The sequence below is a fragment of the Zonotrichia leucophrys genome, chromosome 1A (genome assembly GCF_028769735.1).
Source record: "Zonotrichia leucophrys gambelii isolate GWCS_2022_RI chromosome 1A, RI_Zleu_2.0, whole genome shotgun sequence".
Taxonomy (NCBI): Eukaryota; Metazoa; Chordata; class Aves; order Passeriformes; family Passerellidae; genus Zonotrichia; species Zonotrichia leucophrys.
This window is the reverse complement of record NC_088170.1, coordinates 34,717,003-34,736,095: the sequence shown is the minus strand read 5'-3', so window position 1 is coordinate 34,736,095 and position 19,093 is coordinate 34,717,003. Positions and strand designations below refer to the sequence as shown.

The 19,093-nt window shown below is 40.9% G+C and overlaps 1 protein-coding gene across 10 annotated transcripts in view; it reads left to right on the top strand.

The window, feature by feature from the left end:
- Positions 1-19,093, top strand: part of ANKS1B (ankyrin repeat and sterile alpha motif domain containing 1B) — a 415,189-nt gene that overhangs the window by 347,866 nt on the left and 48,230 nt on the right. For all 10 annotated transcript variants that reach the window (XM_064702134.1, XM_064702132.1, XM_064702136.1 and 7 more), the window contains 2 exons: positions 9,486-9,593; positions 14,821-15,000. In XM_064702134.1, the coding sequence (XP_064558204.1) occupies positions 9,486-9,593; positions 14,821-15,000 (288 nt within the window). The remainder of the gene's footprint in view (positions 1-9,485; positions 9,594-14,820; positions 15,001-19,093) is intronic.

Genomic DNA, 19,093 nt, shown 5'->3' with positions numbered 1-19,093 from the left:
ATCTTGTGTTTAGCTTGTGCTGCTGTAAGCACAAGCTGCTGCTGAAAATGAGATTTCCACCCCTTCTCCTTTCATTCATCTCTGGCTATACTTTCCAGCCCATTTACTTGTGCCAATGCTAGCATTTCTGTGATCAAGGAACATAGTAGATGAGGAGCTGGCCACACAGAGAGCTGCTTCCTGTCCACCTCCCAGGTCCATTTTTGGATCCCAGGAGTGAGATCCCTGGGAGCTTGCTCTGCTGCAAGTGCTCCCACTGCAGCTCAGAACCCCTCCTGTTGGACCAAACCCTGGTACTTCTTTCTAAACATCTTTCTTCTAAGGAAGCAGTTCCACACAGTTTTCATGTGATTTATAGGACAATGCACCTATATTTTGGCAATGAATTGGGATGGGTTGTGGCCTCAGCTTCATGCTGTCAGTTCGTAGTAGTAGGGTACTGACATTACCTGTGCTTGTATCAAAGCCTACAAACACTTCTCAGATTTTTATTATGATGATTCTTTGACAACCTTTCCCCTTATAAAGTGGGTAAATATTAATGCTACCAGTAGAGCAGTAATGCATTGTCACGTTCCTAACTCTGGGATATATACTGCTGTAAGGATGAGTACATTTTGGATTGCTGTACGTCCTGTATGAACCACTCCATAGCATGCTGGACTGTGTCCAGAGAAGGGCAACAGAGCTGGGGAAGGGTCTGGAGCACAAGTCTGATGAAGAGTGGCTGAGGGAGCTGGGGATGCTTAGTCTGGAGAAAAGGAGGCTCAGGGGGAACCTTATTGGTCTCTACAACCACCAGAAAGAAGGCTGTAACCAGGTGAGGGTTGGCCTCTTCTCCCAAGTTACAAGTGACAGGACAAGAGGAAATCACCTCAATCTGCACCAGGGGAGGTTCAGTTTGGATATTAGGAAAAAATTTCTTCACCAAAACCATTGTCAGGCACTGGCACAGGCTGCCCAGGGAAGTGGTGGAGTCACCATTCCTGAAGATATTTAGAAGATGTCTAGAAGTGGCACTTGGGGACATGGTCTAGTGTTGGACCTGGCAGTTTTAGTTCTGTGGTTGGACTCAGGGGCCTTAAGGGCCTTTCCCAACTTAAACAATTTCCATGATTCTGTGGCTCTGTGATAGCAGAGCCAGAATGAAGCCACAGCCTCTGTGCATAGATCTGGCTTGAATCTGGCTTGAATATCTATTCAGGAGTGGAATCAATGCTTTTAATGTGAAATACAGAAAAATTGTTTTACTAAACTGAAATGATTATGATGCAATTGTAATTAGGTCTTCATGCATACATCTGGTAACTGGCAAATATACTGAGAAGCTAGGTCTATTCTGAATAGCATTTCTTAACCATGTTAGTTCTAATCCTCAGTCCAGGTTCTTCTCTCCAGTGTTTGGATTTTCCTTCTCTATGTTGATAACAGTCTTTCTGCAATCATTTTATATCTAAATAATGCTGATGTAAAAGAAAAAGCAAAAAAACATAGAGGGAATTTCATTAAACTCTAGTAGTAGAAGATATTACACCATCTGAGGTTCTTCACTATTTTTGCTGCAATTTTTATCAGATTATAGAATTGCATTATATAAAAATAAACAATTTCCAATCCTAATATATTAATATCTTTATAATTAACTGATAATATTCATATATTGAAGAGCTTACCTTTTCATGACAGCCTTGGTTATGATGGTGAGCTAGAGTAATCTGCATTTTTACTCCAGAGGGTGAATAGCTGTTTGCTTCTTCTGATACAGTAAAAACTCTTATTATTCTGTGTTATTAGAAGGTTTTTTTAAAAAGCCATTTACTTAGTAAAAAAGTGTCTCATTCTTTAAATAGGCTTGAATGTTTGGGGTTTTTTTCCTTTTGCTTGGAATTAAGTAAGTTTGCAATGAAAATAGATCAAAATCAGAAAAAAAAGGATCCATTTTAGAGCTATTAAAATTTTCTATAGAGATTTTATTTCATCTCTTATTTCTCATTACATGAGCTGTATTTCATGCTTGTGTACAGATTAATGTGCTTTGCTGATAATTGCCTATTAAAAATAGATAAATAAATTATTAGCTCATTATGAAATGTGTTATACTACCAGTAACTTTAATTATAATTTATCTGCTGTGTAAGTAATCCTGCAAAATGTTGTGGGATAACATATTGGTACTGCAATTGCTCTCCTGTAGTGCTACATGATTAAATCTGAAGACCTCAAGAAGTGCTTCTGGTCTCTGTGACTGCACATTCTTCACATCTGATCTGAACCAGTAACTGGATCTATCATTAGCTCAACACACAGGTGAAAATGCAAGTCCTCAGTGGAGGGAACAGTCTGTCTTCTAGCACACATTTGGGAATGTGGTCCACCTTTCAAATTCTCTAATATTTTTTTTTCTACTTACTTCCTGTGAAAATGGAATGCTTTCCTTTATGTACAGACCTGCTTAGTGCTTGCCATTTTTCACATAAATAATATTTTCAGCGCTGCCTCTTAGAATAGGTAATCATTATTGTAATAATCTTGGTGTTTGTATGTACAACAGATCTTTAGGATTTCTGATTTATGGGGGTTTGAGAATAATGTGACAAAAATGCACATATGTAATGTTTATCATTACATCTGAGGCTTGTAAAATGATTAAACTGTGACTTATTTCTTAAGAAGCTGTGTATTTAACTTTTTAATTAAAAAATTGTTTTTAAGAAACAGTCCAGCCTGCAACCTGAGACATATCCTTTGGACTAAAAGTGGCTAGGTATCAATTTCAGCCAAGTCTTATTTCACTACATTTTCCTGGGGTTTTAAAAGGAAATATTAAATAGATTTTTTTTCACTGAAATATTAATGTTTATTGATTACAAGCTCAAAATTACTGTTACTATTTTTATCTTTAGTGGAGCCAAAATACTAGTACCTGGTATTTTCTGTTAGCAAATTTGGAAAACACTTTAATGATAAAAATGGCTTGATTGGCCAAGTCAGGACAAAGTCTTTCCTGAGAACCCCTACAAAAAATAATGAATTCTCAGTCTGACCTGGGATGGCAATGGCAAGTTTACTTGGAGACTCTCGGCCTCTGCCTTCTCAATGGCCTTAAATGGAAATCTGCATCTCAGTTATTTATTTGAGTGATAAGGGACCAAAGAAACATCAGTTCCTCGTGATAACATCTAGAAATGGGACTTAGAAGACAGCCATTGGCCTTTGTGAAATGCTGTCATCAAGACAACTGACATCAGTTTCCAGTTGGGTAATTAATTCAACAGGATTGTGACACATATTTCATATCCTTATGATGTGAAATCATTATGATATGAAATAATAAGTCTCTTACAGGTGTCTTCCTAGGCATAATAAGCACTTGCCTCCCCTGCAGATGTGGACACCAGAGAGGCTGCAGCAGGCCTCTGGCCAGCAGGATGCTTTGGTGCTTCTCTGTTGCCATGTGCTGAGAAGGAGCCTAAAGTGTCCCCATGTGAAAAATGCGGTCGAAGTCTGATGTGATTTGACTGGATTTGGCTTTGTCTGGTGCTGCTAAAGCCACTGGGCATTCACAGAATCACAGAGTGGTTTGGGTTGGAGGGGCCTTGAAGAGCACCCGGTTCCATGGACATGCCACCTGCCCCTGGACCGGGTTGCTCAGAGCCCCATCCAACCTGGCCTTGGGCCCTTCTAGGGATGGGACATCCACGACTCCTCTGGGCAGCCTGCTCCAGTGCCTCACTAGCCTCACTGTAAAGAATTTCTTTATTTTTTGATATCTAATCTAAACCTGCCCTCTTTAAGTATCATAGATTACTTGGGTCTATTTAATTTTCAAAATATACCAATTATTACACCAAGTAATCTCGGTCAGAATGCAGAATGTAGAGGTTTTTTACCTTTTTTTTTGTGGGTTTTGGTGGGTTTTGTTTGTATATTTGTTTTAGCTGTTAACATTGACAGCAGTTCTGTGGTTAGGATGTGTAAAATTAATGCTGAAAATTTATACAAGTATGTTTAATCCTTTTGTAATTTTCAATCCCCTTGGTCAGGTGAGCTGTACAGTTGATCTGGGGTCACTTTCTGGCTATTCTGGGTCCTGCCTTGTTTTAGGATTAGCCCTGTGGGGCAGCATTGTGGCAGGAGAGGGGTAATAATCAAATGTATCCCTTCATCTGTAATTCAAGATAGCTTGGAGTTTATTCCAATATGACCAGCAGTAAAATGGTTAATAATATTGATTTTTAGCAAGTGTTTTGAGCTGTTTTCTTGCTGAAATAGGAAGATCCCACTGTTTTGGCTTGCATTTACCATTTTTTTCTTGAATTCTGGTGTCTTATGCTGCTACGGAGAATCACTAGTACTGGTCTGATCACTCTTTAATTTTATATTTTGTAGGTGGTTCCTAGTGTCCAGTTGCTGCTACACATTTAGTCCAGACCTCTTGTGCTATTATGATCCTAATTTTAGTCCATACAAAAATTTTTCAGATTATTCCAAAAGAAGGAGAGTTAATGTCTTGAATTTCAGTACTCTTTGTAATATTCTGGAAAAAAATGTAGAATCATGCAGTATTGAATATTATTATTCAATTAGAGAAAAGATCAGGCAGAAGAATTTTGCAGAAGTAAAGCTCATTTTTGGGTGGAATAACGCGTTAATTCCAGCATTTGCACATACACAGTCATCAGGGAGTTATTGGGCTACATGTATCTTTTGAAACATCTGTCAACTAAGCCGGAGATCTAAATGCAAAGTGTTACATTGGCTATATTTGTGGATTTCTTACATTTCCTAGTGGAATTTCATTTTGTATGCTAATCATTGCAGAGTACAGAAGTAAAAATAAGATTAAATTTTTGTGCATGTGTCAGTGCTTTGGATGAATGACTTGCCCCATTCTCTTTTAATTGTACTGCAACATGAAATACATGAAATGGAGTAATATCATTCTTGTCTCGGGTATCCTGCCGTCAGTGTGGAAAGAAGCATGTCATGTACATGCTTCTTTTTTTTTTTCCTTTTGTCCCAGTGATGAAATAACATACTGTGGGCAGTTCTGAAGAGTTTTATGACATGTTGTTGCTGATTCTTGCAGCCACACTCATTTCATTGTTGTGTAGTAAGGGGGCTACAATCCATTTGACAAAATGCCTCGCTGCATGACACTTAGGTGCTCTGTATTGACTGCATTCAGTGTTAGTTCGGTGTTCACTGTAACCTGATTTATAGAAATTAATATACCAGGAAGGCTACCTTGTGGGCTGTTTTAGTGCAAGACTTTCAACTGTAACGTATTTCTATGGTACTGCCTTAGGCAGCTGTACCATTCCACACTGTTGACCTATATTTGTGCTATTTGACATTTTTGATAAATACTGTCAAGGATAATCCATCGCAGGATGAGTTTCCAGAGTTTCAGGATGTTTGTTAAACCCTCATAACTCAAATGTAGAAGTGTTTCAGAAAACAGTACTTTACATCGGGAAACAGGTTTTCCAAGTAAGAAAATTGCTAGGGAGTAATTTCCAGAATGTCATGGTTTGACCAGGAAGGAGTGGGAATTCTGGGAAGCTGTGGTCAAACCAATGAAGGTTTTGGGTTTCATACTGACACCTGGTGTAGCCAGTGGGGTTTGGACACACCTCCGAGAATACACAGGGGTTAAAAGCAAGGCACTGCCCTGGCACTTCCTCTTTTTTGGACATCGTCGGGCGAAGAGGTCAGATCTCTTCCCCCGCCCAGCCCGCTGCTGCTGGGCGGGGGAGGGGCCGCCATGCGGTAGGCCTGGGGCCTGGACAGAGGTGGGGGTTGAGGGGGCTTTCAAGGATGGAAGGGTGGGGGAGCCCCAAGAGACATCGAGACATCGGGCAGCCAGCTCCCCCCCCGGAGAGAGAGAGAGAGCCGGCGGCACCGAATGTGATGGCAGCCAGCCAGGAGGAGAAGGGGGGAGGGAGAGCGGCCGGCCGCAGCAGCAGCACGTGTGGGAGTATCATCTCGTCCCAGGACAGACAGAGACTGAAAACTTTTAACCCTTTCTTGCATGATTGGGGCCTTGCAAAAATGCTAATCCTCCTCGAAGCTGAATAAGAAGGGAGATAAGAGATGAGATAAGATAAGGACCTGGCCCGGAGAATGTGGAGATGATTGGATGGGGAGAGATGATTTGGAGTGGCCTTTTGGCTGGACTTTTCTCATGGCTATGGACTCAGTTGTTCCTGTGACACAGACTGCATTTAGGGGGAGGCAGTGCCTCAAAACCAGGAAGGTTCTTCGTGAGGACCCCCCGGCCCCAGGGGGTTGGAAAAATATGGGGGGGACAGAGGTCCCAAAAGCAGAGACTGTGCCTTTTTGGAGTGAGACAAGGCATCCTTGAAAGACAACCCTAAAAGCAGCTCTGGTCCATGCCGTCAGTGGTGAGAGCACTGGGCATGGAAGGACGATGTTACAAGCGGCAAAAGGACTTTTTTTTTCCGGGCGGTGCCGAAGTAACAGAGAAGCACACGAGGTTTCAGTGTGTTTCCAGGAGAAGCCTATGGAACGAGAAGGACTCCTTTCCTCTTCATGAACTGATGTTTGAGTATACTAAAGTGTCGTGCCGGGCTGGGCAGTTGTTTTGGGAGAATGTATTGGATTGGGAAAGTCAGGTGGTGGGGGAGGAGGAAAATGGTTTTTTTGTAAGGTTTTCAATTCTTTTCTTTTTTTTTTTTCCTTATAGTCTCTCCCTATTTTCCTGTAGTTTAAGTAATAAAATGGTCTTTATGTTTAAGTTAGAGCCTGTTTTGCTTATTCCTGGTCACATCTCACAGCAGACACCAGGGTGAGGCATTTTCATGGGGGGGCACTGGCTCTGTGCCAGGCTCAAACCATGACACAGAAGAATACAGCTGTCTTCAGTTAATGGGGTATGTGCTCCAGATGATGCAGCTGCCTGTTGCCTGGGGACCATATGTTTCTGTAGGTTGCATTGTTAACTCCCTGCCATTCACATTTGGGTGACCACCATTATAGAAATGTGGAGTAAGCTTAGCAGTGCCTGTGCTATTTAAAGATCTGTATTACCTTCAAATTGAGAACAGTTTTTGAAATAATTTAGTCATTGGGACCTGTCTGCTAATCTCTTATGTGTGTAGTCCCTCAAGACACATGCCTTGTTCTCTCCTGTTGTTCAACAGCTCTGTGAAGTCAAAGAAAATTGCTTTGTGTGGTTTGATATAGCTAGTAAGGCAGTCAGAGTGCTGAGGACCTTGAAACAACTCAAAGAACTTTAGCTTGGCTTAAAAATCTCTGGATAAATGATCTTGTTGATGGGGAAGCATTATGAAAAAAGCAAGTTCACTGAAGTGCATTACTTGAGTAATGTTTAAAGCAGCTGTGGTTCATTCACGTGTTTCACATAGTTAAATACAGAGATAAACTGTGCACCCTTCTGTTTAACACTCAGTGTAAACTGAATACATAACTAAGTCTCCTGCATGCCTCAGGCATTTCTCTGTGTGCTGCATTATCTCAGCTTTGCTCGTGCTTCTCTAGATTTAGACTGAAAGGACAGCACATAGCAGGGTGGTTTGTGGGAGCGCAGCTTGTGCCCGCTGCTGAGCTGCAGGGTCTGCAGCAGCCCTGTGAGCTGCCTCTCAGAGGAAGGGTCCATCTGCTCCATGGCATAGCCCATCACTCTGGAGATGTGGGCAGCAAAGGGGTTACTGATGTTCAGCAGTATCAGATGGCACAGAGACATCTAACAGAGGAAACGTGGATGGATTCGTGTGCACGTGGATGGGCAGGACAATGGGTGGGTAGGCATGGATACTGGAATAATGACAGCGTGTTGCTGTACCATATTTTGAGATCCTGCATCTAAGAGATGTAGCAGAGGAGTTGCTGGGGTTTGGGTTTTGTTCTCATGAATTGCAGCTCTGAGTGCTACTGCTTAAGCTGAGGTGGTTGTTCATTTAAGATGCAGCATTTCCAGGTTTTTTGGGGACTATTACTTTTTCTAGGTTGAGTGAGAACTTCCTCTCAGCTGAAGGGTGTTGACACACGGTGGTCCTAAATATAGGGGGAAGTACTGTTTTCTGAGAGGGAATGGAGGCAGCTCTGGAGTATGAAACCACATGTACAGTCTGGAGGAGTTATGTAAGGACACTGCTGTTTGCAGAGCAGAGGCTTTGCTGCTACAATTAGTGCTGCTATACACTCTACACTACAGCCATTGTAGCCATTAAAGAATGCCATTGAAATATGTTGTTTTTCCCACTAATACTTAAAATTTCCAACTCACTGCTTCTGCTCTCCCTCTTTTCCTGAGAGCAGTGGTTTTCTATGAGGCAAGGACACAAGTACAAATGAGGAGTAGTTGCTGTAAATTAGGGGCAACTTTTTGTCATGTTCTGGGAGTTTGGACGAGCATGAGGTGTGTGAATGTATCCCCTGATGGACCCGTTTCTGTGCAACAGATTTTGCATCTGATAAAAAAAGTAATACAACTCCAGGGTAAAACCTTGTCCACCCGGTGTTTCTTACACAAGGATGATTCTACATAATAACACAAACTGTATGAGATATTTGGAGATTACTTTGTGTGAATCTACACATACTGGTAACCAAGGGCAACCCTCAAACCACAGCCAAAATGCAAAGGATGAATTTATTTCATTACCTTGCTAGCCACACCAGGTGACAGAGGGACAGGGACATGGCTCCATTCTAGCTGGCAGGAGGGGATATAGAGGGAATATAGAGAGGCTCCTGCCTCTCTGTAACACAAGGCTTCCCCCATGTCCATGAGAGTGTGTTATCTCTCCACAGGACTTTCACTTCTCAAAACAAGCAGAGGATGAACAACATTCAGCATAATAAAGGGAGTTTTCCCACACCAACAATTTTAGCATTCCCAGCTGCAAGGTCACTGTGAGAGAAACTATTCCCTCCTCCTCTGCCAAATCTTTCAGTTTTAAGCCTTTCCTAGCAACACTGTTAAAGGCATGGTTAATGAATTTAGAAGTTGGAACATTTACTCATCCTACAATTCCTTTTTTCCCTTCTTGCCTCCTCTAAGCATTCACTGGCTGTTTCTCACTCTTGTCCTCATCCATCCTACAAATCACTTTAATCCTCATCACTCACTGTTTGCATGCACCTTTGCATTTCCTTCTCCAGTCTTCTCATCCCCTTCCCATTTTTCTTCCTGCTCTTCTCCCTTCTCCTCATTTCATTTTTGTTTCCTCTTTACTCATGTTTGAGTCTGGTTTTTTTTCAGTTTTTTCACCTATACATGCTCTAGTTTCTTCCTTCATTTTACAGTGTTTTTCCTCTGATCTCACCTCTCATTTTCTCTGCTGATTGTTTGCCTTGCACAGTTCCCTGTCTGCTCAGCCAGTCTAGAGGACTAACTTGTTAAAAGGTTTAAAGAGAAAATGGCTTCAATCTGAATGGATGTTCATGTAATGGTTGCCATGTGCTCTTTTAATGATGTATTTTTGATATTATTTCAGGTCTTAAAAATTAGCTTGATTGGCCACCGGAAGCGTGTTCTGGCATCTTTGGGAGACAGGCTTCACGAAGATCCTCCTCAGAAACCACCTCGGTCAATAACCCTCAGGGTGAGTCCCCATGAAAATTTGTTTTTGCATTTCTTGGCAAGTCAGCAAGGGTTTAATAACCTTCACATGAAAACAATGGCTGCTTTGAGTGTGGTTCAACTTACCTCCCTTCAGAGTTGTACATTATGGACACCTTAGGCTGACCTGCTCTGTCACACCTCCCCATGTGGCCAGCAGAGATATATTGACATTTTCACAGGGTGATCTCTGTGACCTGTTTCAGATGTCTGCCTGAGGATGAGATAAGTAGAATCTTAGAAGTATCATTTTCTCTTTGCTAAGGAAACTAGCTCAGGACCAGGGATGTAAAAGATGCATGTCTTCATTTGCCCACAGGATTCCCAGCCCAGCTGATCAATACTGCAGGAGAGTTACCATTTTCCTTTCATGTTTTCAAATGTTTGCACTTACTTTTCAGACATATGCTTTAAGCTTTCTTTAAGGAGAACGTCTTGAAAGTGTTGAGATAAAAATGCCATTAAGGTGTCTTTGTACATCAAAAGTTTCATCATGTTTTTAATTTTCATTTGTATTCCCTGTTTCAGAAACCTTGTTGCAGTGTCCCTGGGGTTTTTCCACACTTGACCACATTTAATCTCCTCTCATTACACTACCTTTGCTCAGTTTCTCCAATCAATGCCTTTGCTTACTTGTTGTCTGCTACTCTTACCAAGTTGTGGTCTGATGGCCACTTCCTACTGGGATCTCTCCAACAGAGTTCATAGCAACATTTTTATTTTGATATTTTAGGTCACACCTTTCGCATTTGATTGGATCCTATTATTTTCACGGGGCTGAATTTCTGACAGGAATCTTGTTTGGGATTAAATTTCAAAATGTCAGAGGGTGTCTGTGCTCCCAAGTTAAATTTCCTGGTGTAAACAGAAATGCAGAAAGACAGAATGAGGGCTTATTTTTAAGTGTATTTAAAATTTCTGTGACCGACCTGTTTTCACCCTGCTTATTCTCAGATGCCCCATACAGACATTTTAGATCCAAGCCCTTAATTCAAGCTATTTCCAATGCCATATTTAAAAAGGTCTGACAAATCTGTAATGTGCTCTAAGGCACATTGCATAAATGTGTGGATGTTTTTCTTGTATTTTATATTTATGTATTTTGTGAATGATTCCTGATGCATGGCAGGTGTTAAAACACTCCCAAGAAACAGAAATAGATAAAAAGGCAGACTTTTTTTGCTGAATGCCTTCAATACTCTGGACTGGATAATTAATTCCTACTCAGCAAGTGGGAAGGTTTCCACAGGCCACATTCTTGGTCAGAACTGTATATTCTCAGTTAATATGGAAGAGAAAACTGGATGTCCTCCATCTGTAGTCAAAATGATAAAAAGTAGTCTGCTGCTGCACAGCTAGGGTTACTGATGCAGGCCAGTGCTAAATGTCATTTATCACCTCTTGCAATTGCAGTCTTCACGGGGAATCCTAAAGAGGAGGACATGCATTTGGAATGAAGTTTTTCTTTCCCATCTACTGCTACTATGCCATTTCATAAAAAACAAAGACATAGTGTTTAGTTTGTAGTCTGCAATAATTTGTATCATGAAAATTGGCTTAAATAAGCTGTAGGTGCTGCTACAAGATTGGTTTATATAGAATCACTGAACAGTTTGGATTAGAAGGGACCTAAAGATCATCAAGTTTCAACCCTCTTTGCCATGGACAGAAGCACTTTCCACTAGATAAGGCTACTCTACATCAGTAGAAGAGGTAGTTTGCTATTTAAAGTCTTCTTTTAAGTTCCCAAGCTCAAGCTAAGCAAAGCTAATGCTTCATCTTTTTTGACTGGTTTAGTATTAACTTTTAAAATATTTCAAAGCAGAAGTATTGATAAAAAGCAAAAATTCCTTAAAATCTTAAAAATATCCACAACATAGGTTATTCTCTGTTGTGTGTTACTATGTACTAAGAAACACTATTTTGATTTCAAATATACTATATTCAAACATATATATGTTATATATATATTGCATATATATACACACAGACACAATACAAATATACTTTTCTATACACAAAAGTATAGAAATTGCTGGATCCTGGGTTACCTAGGCAATCTTGCTTTCTTTCCTTGAATGCATCTTTTCCCTGAGTAATCTTTAATTACAGGACCAGTTTCCATGTTCCATGGGAGCTTTTCCTCACCCAGTCAGCATGGGAGGCCAGAATTTAAACTGAAGGACAAACAATTTGGCAGAAATTTGGAGAAGAAGGGTTGAAATAGTAATGATATTTTAACACAAGAATTAGTTCACTGTAGAGAATTCCTGGTTTCAGGTTAGACAAACATCTGTGGGACATGAAGTGTGCTCAGGCAGCTTGGGAAAGGATCTCTTAAGCTCCCTTCCAGCCCTGACCTCTGTGTTCCAGGTGTACAGGAGCAGCAGGTGTGGGAGGGGATGGGGCAGATCTTGTAGTGAAATATGTGATCAGACACCCCTGCAGGTCATGTGTCCTTGCTCTCACAGCTGAGTAGAAACACGATATGAGTATCTGGTGACTAACAGCAGCGTGGTACTGAGCCATGGGAGCATCTGCAAGGGTGTCCTTGCCTGGTCTGCAGCTTTGTTTAAGGAGGTGAAAAGGTGGGTATGGAGTGAGGAAGAATGGGAGACAGGCTCATGATTAAAGGAATAGCTATAACTATGAAACTGTAGACTTACACCTGTTTTTGCCACAAAAAACTTGGATAATTTGTGGTAAATTATTTAATTAATTGCCTCCTAAACAGACACTAATTGACAATCTGCATATTTGACTAGAGCCTTGAATCTGATTTATACAAGTGCTGAGTATGCAGTGCTGAAAATTAGATCAGCAGACATGGAGTTTGGAACTCAAGCACTTGGGAAATGGAGAAATAGATGCTGTGATTGAGTGAGTGGTACTTTCTAACCTTTGTTGTCTGTGTGTCTCTGGTCACCCACACTAAAGTAGTGATTATGAAATGCCAGAAGTCACAGGTGTGGTGAAAATTAATTGATTGACATTTGTAAAGCACTTATGAGCATCATGACTACGACAATATTAATCATCTTATCTTCAGAGCAGGATTTAGAAAGGGTTTAGGAGAGAGGTTTGGGGCCATGAAGCAAGGCAAGAATAAAGTACTGACTACATGGTAACTAATGATAACACGGTGCTGAGTAGATGACAACACGCTGCACAGTTGAGGATCCATCTGTGCTGTGAAGGACAACTTTGAGAAAATAGCATAAAATTGTACAATGACATACTGTTCCATAATGCAGAGGCACAGTAATTCTTTTATTTCTTGAGTCGGTAGTTCTTGTCTGTATTGCCTTGCCAGCAATCTTCCAATGTAGATCTCAGAGTGAATTTCCTCCTCATAAGCAGTTTGATAAAATATGAAAAGCTCGATGAGGGCTGGAATGTCTGTGTTCATCTGTCACTTTCATACACTGGTGGCCCTGCAACAGTGGGTGAATCCTGATCCAGAGCAGAGAGAGGTTACCCTCCTGGCTGAAGCAGTAGGTAGCACTCACTGAAGAGGATCTTGTTTGGTGCCCATGTACTCGGGTTATTTTCAGAGCAGAAGTGTGTGCCCCATGTTTTTAAGCCCAGGAAGGGTGGGTTTTAGAGGTTATGCCTCACCAAACCTACTGAGCATGTGCAGAATACAGCTTTCCAGAAGCTTTTAACTGGGCCAAATGTAGGTGGATTTTTGTGAAGGAGGGAAAAGATTATTCCTTAGAGGAAGATACTCTTTTCTTTGCCCTGGGAAATGTCAAGTGCTTGTCTCAGATCATAGGAAAACCAGAGAATTTTTTTAAAAAATTTAAATCCCAGTTAATTAAAAATTACTTAAGAGCTATATTTTCCTAACATTTTTCTTATTGGCAACATGAAAAATACTAATCCATTACTGTGATTGCAAGGACTAATGTGACATAGACTCCTACACTTCAAATATTGACATCAGGCATTACTATGACTTGAACTTTCCTTTCTATTTGAAAGAGATTACAACTCTCTGATTTCTTACACCAGATCTTGTTTATTAACAGCATGGAGTAAAGTACCTTGACGCTTTTCAGAACTGGGCTTGCCTCAGTGTAATAATGCATGAATCATCCATTTTAATTCTCTCTTTAAATAAAAAGGCAGAACTTTTTTACCTTCCACACTGGAGCAGGTTTTTGCTTGCTCCACCATCTTCAGGTCCCCTCTTGTTGCTGAGTACTGAAATAGAGCATTGCAGCAGCAGGTGGTTTAGGGAAGGTCTGCACTGAGCAAACCTGCTCCTGGGTACCTTCTGCCAGAACCCTACATCCTGAGAGAGGAGCATTTCCCATTCAGTTGCTGTGAGAGTGTTTTCCTGCTCACACTGGGCAGTGCTGGTGCAGGCTGGACAGTGCACTGTAGCTCCCTGCTCCTGCTGATGGAGCTCCAAGACAGTGTGGGACACTGGACCTGGACACCGATGTTTGTAGCTGGTTGAACAAGAGATGTGGTTGTTTCCAAACATACAGCACAATGTCTGGCTGTGGGCAGTGTGGTGGCAGGTCCTGGTGAAATGTACACCAGGAGAACCTGTTTATTTATTAGGTGGCACTTGCGTATCAATTCTGTGTGGTATTGGCACACTGACTGTTTACAGTCCAGTAGAGGTAAGGAGAAAAGCCAGGTAAAATATTTGTGCTCTGATGCTTTCATGCATTCCAGGAATTGGTATTTAGCTTGTTTCTGATACCTGGTACTTCAAGTTAAAATGGATGTTCTGTAAAACCTATAAAAACTGCAACAAAATGTCTATGCTGTGTAAATGGGCATGTGTTTCTTTTTTCCAGCAAGAGGTGTTGCTAGTGTTCAAATCACTTTCACTGCTCAGAAGTGATGAGAATGTATTTCATCTTACAAATACCTAATCCTAAATAATGGCTTTATTTGGGCCTTGACAAGAAGTAGCTCACTGTTTTATCTCTAGGAGAGAGTATATATTACACAAGGAGCTTTTGGGGAGGAAATTTGCCACTAGTTCATGTAATCAGTGAGCTATTTTTCCTTCTACATGGGCTCTGCACTTCAGGTAGCAAATCTCAAAAGTTCATCCACAATAACCTCTACTGCATGAATTGTTCCATAATTTTTTTTAGCGTGAGCAATTCAAATGCACTTTTAAATGTGTGATTTGAAGTCAGCAGTATGCTGTTCTTCTTATGCTGCATTTTTCTTTCTCTGTCCAGGAACCCAGTGGTAACCACACTCCTCCTCAGTTGTCTCCATCACTTAGCCAAAGCACTTTCACTACTGGTGGCTCCCTGGACGTTCCCCACATTATCATGCAGGGCGATGCACGGAGAAGAAGAAATGAAAACTATTTTGACGATATTCCCCGGTCAAAGCTGGAGAGGCAGATGGCACAGGTAGGACTAAAACCAGTGCCATTAAAAGGCTGGGCCTGCTGCTCTGGGTTACAGGACTAGTCCTGACCACAGCAGAGGGCTGTGTATGAAGGCTGAGTTGTAAACAACAAAAGTTGACGATTTTTCCAAGCTGTCTGTTCCAGCTCTCTATATTTCAAGTAGTGTAAATTGATGTGTTGGTGTACAGTCTCTCCTCAGAGGCAGAGGGCTGAGGGTGTTTAGGTGCATGGAGGCTGAGATGAAGGTGGCTCCTGTGCACCAGAGTGTGCAGTCTTCCCCCAGCACTGACTCTGCCCCTCATTTTCATAATAAGGTGCAGATTCCTGAAATTCTGAGCAACATAGATAAAAGTAAGCTTGCATCAGTTCACTGCTGGAAACTCAGAGGATTTGAAGGCTGATGATTGCTGCATTTATTGATGGGAATGGTCAGCATTCTGCAAAACTGTGATCTGGGGATATATTCTGATTATTTAAAAAAAAGATTTAACTATGAAAAAATTATTTGAATAGCACTTTATTATAACACTGGGTGTTAAATCAAGCTGTTCATGAAAGAAAGCTTAAGGTCGCCTCCATGTCTAAATTTTTTGCATCCAGCCACTGAAAGAGTACTGATAACTTTAAATTAAGCATACTCTGAGTGATGCCACAGAACCATAGAACCATGCAGGATGGAAAAGACCCTTAAGGTTTTCAACTCCAACCCTTAACTCAGCACTGCCATGTTCACCACTAAACCATGTCCCAAAGAGCCACACCTACATGTTGTTTGAACAATTCCAGGGATGATGATTGAACCACTTCCCTGGACAGCTCACTCCAATGCCTGACCACCCTGTTCAGTGAAGAAATTTTTTCTAATATTCAATCTAAAGCACACTAGATTATGCATGGACAGTCTGTTGGTAAAAATGCTTTAGAATGAGCTCAACTGGTTTTCATTGATACCTGTGATGATGAAAGACAGCCAGGTCTTATGCTGCATGCTGGAAACAGGACTTTGATTTGCTGTCAGAAGCAGATGGGCAGCCAGGGCAGTTCCTGGAGCAACTCATTCCACGAAGGACCAGGTTGCTGCATGCTTCCCTGCATGAGGCTTCCCAGCAGTGGCTCTGCCTGCCACAACCCAAAATAGAGCCTCTGTCCAAAATTCAGCCTCAAAATGGAAACAGCTATGCAAATAACTGTATTATAATGAACAAGAGGCTGCAGTCTGTCAGCTAATTACATGAGCAAGAAGTAATTAAATAAAAACAAACAAAGCAAGGTGCTGCCATTACCTGGGAACACAGAAGCAAATTGAATTCCACTTGTTCAGAGGACATTTCTAAGGAAGTGAAATTGCATTTGTTTGGGTGGGGCCGTAGCCTTGCCCTTTTTAAATCTGATTTTCTGCTATAAAATATTCTAGTACAGAATTAAGGAGAAAGTTGCTGAGTGAATGAGCTTGTTTTCAAACCAAACTCTGCTGGGCTTTTGTGGCAAGAATATGGTTGAGCTGAAGTCCAGCAAAGAAAAGACAGGTTCTTAAAATGAAAATACTTAATGAAATTTAGGTATTTGAGCATAAAATGCACACTTGCTTGTGGCTGAATACGCTGGTTTGTCTAATTAGTTCCTTTTATCACTTTGCTCACTATCCCTAACTCACTACCTCTTTTAGTCACTAGCATTGAAGACAAAAAATAATACAAAACAAAAAAACACCCCTATGCTAACAATTTTTTCTGACTCCGTTTCTCTCCTTTGTTTTACTGATATTCCCAAGAGGTATGGCATACTCTAATAAATGACACCTGGAGATTTTCTTTGTGTTGTTGAATACTGGATTTCCAGAAGGACTGATATGCTACATGTCCAAAGAGAAAACTGAGCAGTGATTACTTACACCACTCCAAACTCCTGTACAACCAATGAAGTGCTTAAGGGATTTTTTTTTGTTGATGGGGAGTTTTGGTTGCATGGGTGGGTGAGTGGATGATTGGTTTTTGGGGCTTTTGGGTTTTTTTGGGGATTTTTTTGCTTGTGGCTTTTGGGGTTTTTGTTGGGTTTTTTTTTCTGTTGTTGTGGGTGTGTACCCACTGAATGGATAACTTAAGTGCCTTCTCTCTAATTTTAACCATTGAATATAGCTGTCATCCTTTGGGACTCCAAAGGGGAAAATGGATTCAGATTAAATCCATAAAACGTGGTTTGTGTTGCTCCCTGAACTCCAATCTGTTTGAAGTCTTTTTCAGCTCTGCCCCCAAATTCTGCATTCCTGATGTATGTAAAATTCCCTTTGACTTTAATGGGAAAGTCAATGACTCCCTCTGGTGATCATTCTCAATAAATTGGATTCACCCCATTAAGAGACTAATCAGGGATTTCTTCAACCATTCTAGCCCAAAAATAGATTCTTAAATTTATTTTGTGCAATGTGTGCTCTGCCAAAATGAACTATATTTCCTTCAGTCTTTTCCCCCAAAGCCTCTTTGAAATTAAAAGTAAAATAATTGTTTCTGCAAAGCAAAGGAGATCCAACTGATTCTTAACATAAACCTTCTGCTCTGTGTGTTGTGGGTTTTTTGGGTTTTTCTGTCATCTAGCAACTTTCTCCTTGCAGTTTGCTGGTTCTTTTGGCTTGTGTCAGATCAGCAGCAATTTCTGAACTGATACCAGTCCAGCTTCCCAGCTACAATACTTTTCACCTACAGAATGATCTACAGGGATTGTTTGAATTGCTTTGAGAATGTTCTTTTGTCTTAACCCTTTCTTTGCTAGGCTGTTTGCATGCTGCTGTATGAATCTGCATGTGTACTGAATGCTGTAGTTCACAAATGTGCACAAATGGATGCTGTGGTGTTTTGGAAGTTTTAGGTATGTTCTGGATTATGAGATTAGTGGGTGTTTTTATGGCCTTGAAGAGAGAGGCCAACATGGTATTGTGAACTTATTTACTGTATTGCTTTCATGAACTTGATTTTATTTAAAAAAATGTTAGAATGAGACTATCTCATCCTTAATTTAAAATATAAAATCTGGAGATATTTTGATGAAATTGGATATTTCCATCTTTACTATGGCCTGTGTTTCCACTAAACTGTTACAGGGAGTCATCAATCATGTTGATCTTTGCATCAATCAACTAATATTTCTTAAACAATGAGCACAGCAGCTTAAATCTGTTCTTCTTTGATGTGCTAGATGTGTTTAAACAGTTCTTCAAACCATAATCAAATCTGCTTGTAAGTAATACAACTCTTTGTTTCCTGGAGGAAGCACTGATTTAAATTTACTTAATGTGGGTGGTTTTGTCTCAAGGCCAGCATGTACCTTCATTTACAGTTCCCTAGCAGACTATTTGTGCCCTAAGGGGAAAATTGTGATATAAACAATGAGTCTAACCAATTTAGATTCCCCAATGGAATAGGTTTGGTCATCCAACTCCTCCATTGATCATCCAGCTCCGAAAGTCTGTGATGTCTGGTTGTATAAATCATAACTGCCAAAATGGTAATACAGGAGGTTGTGAGATGGTTTGTTTTCCAAAGAAAAAGGAGAAAAAAAAATCTAGGAAGAAATTAGTAGTCTGAGTCATCATTAGCTGTGGATGTTGAATTTTGAGCCTGCAAACTGTAGGTTAGTATGATCAAATTAATGCAGTTTAAAATAGCTGAGGTTGTTCTTAAGATTGCCTAAACCTTTAAAATAGAACTGAAATCATGCAGGCAAAGCTTGAGTACTTTGGAACCAAAATCGATAGGAGGAGGAGTCCCATTGAAGGGATTGGGCTCTTCATTCACCCCTGAAATAGGTGCAGGGAAGAACTTTGGAGGTTGAAAGGAATCACAGCCATGTTCATTAAAAGACATCAGTCAAAACACCACCTTTGTAGGATTTGCAATTCTCCAGGAAGGAGAGAAGCTTCAGGTACCAGCTGCAAGCATATTCCTGACTGCCAGCCCCAAGGCACTGGCTGTTTGTTACATGAGCCAGAGGTGTGTGGTGCTTTAGCCACCCTGGTCCATGGGACCTTTGCCGTGGTGCTCCGAGCTCTGCACCCTGCCCTGAGCCAGGAGGGAGGAACAAAACCATCTTTGCCATGGCAG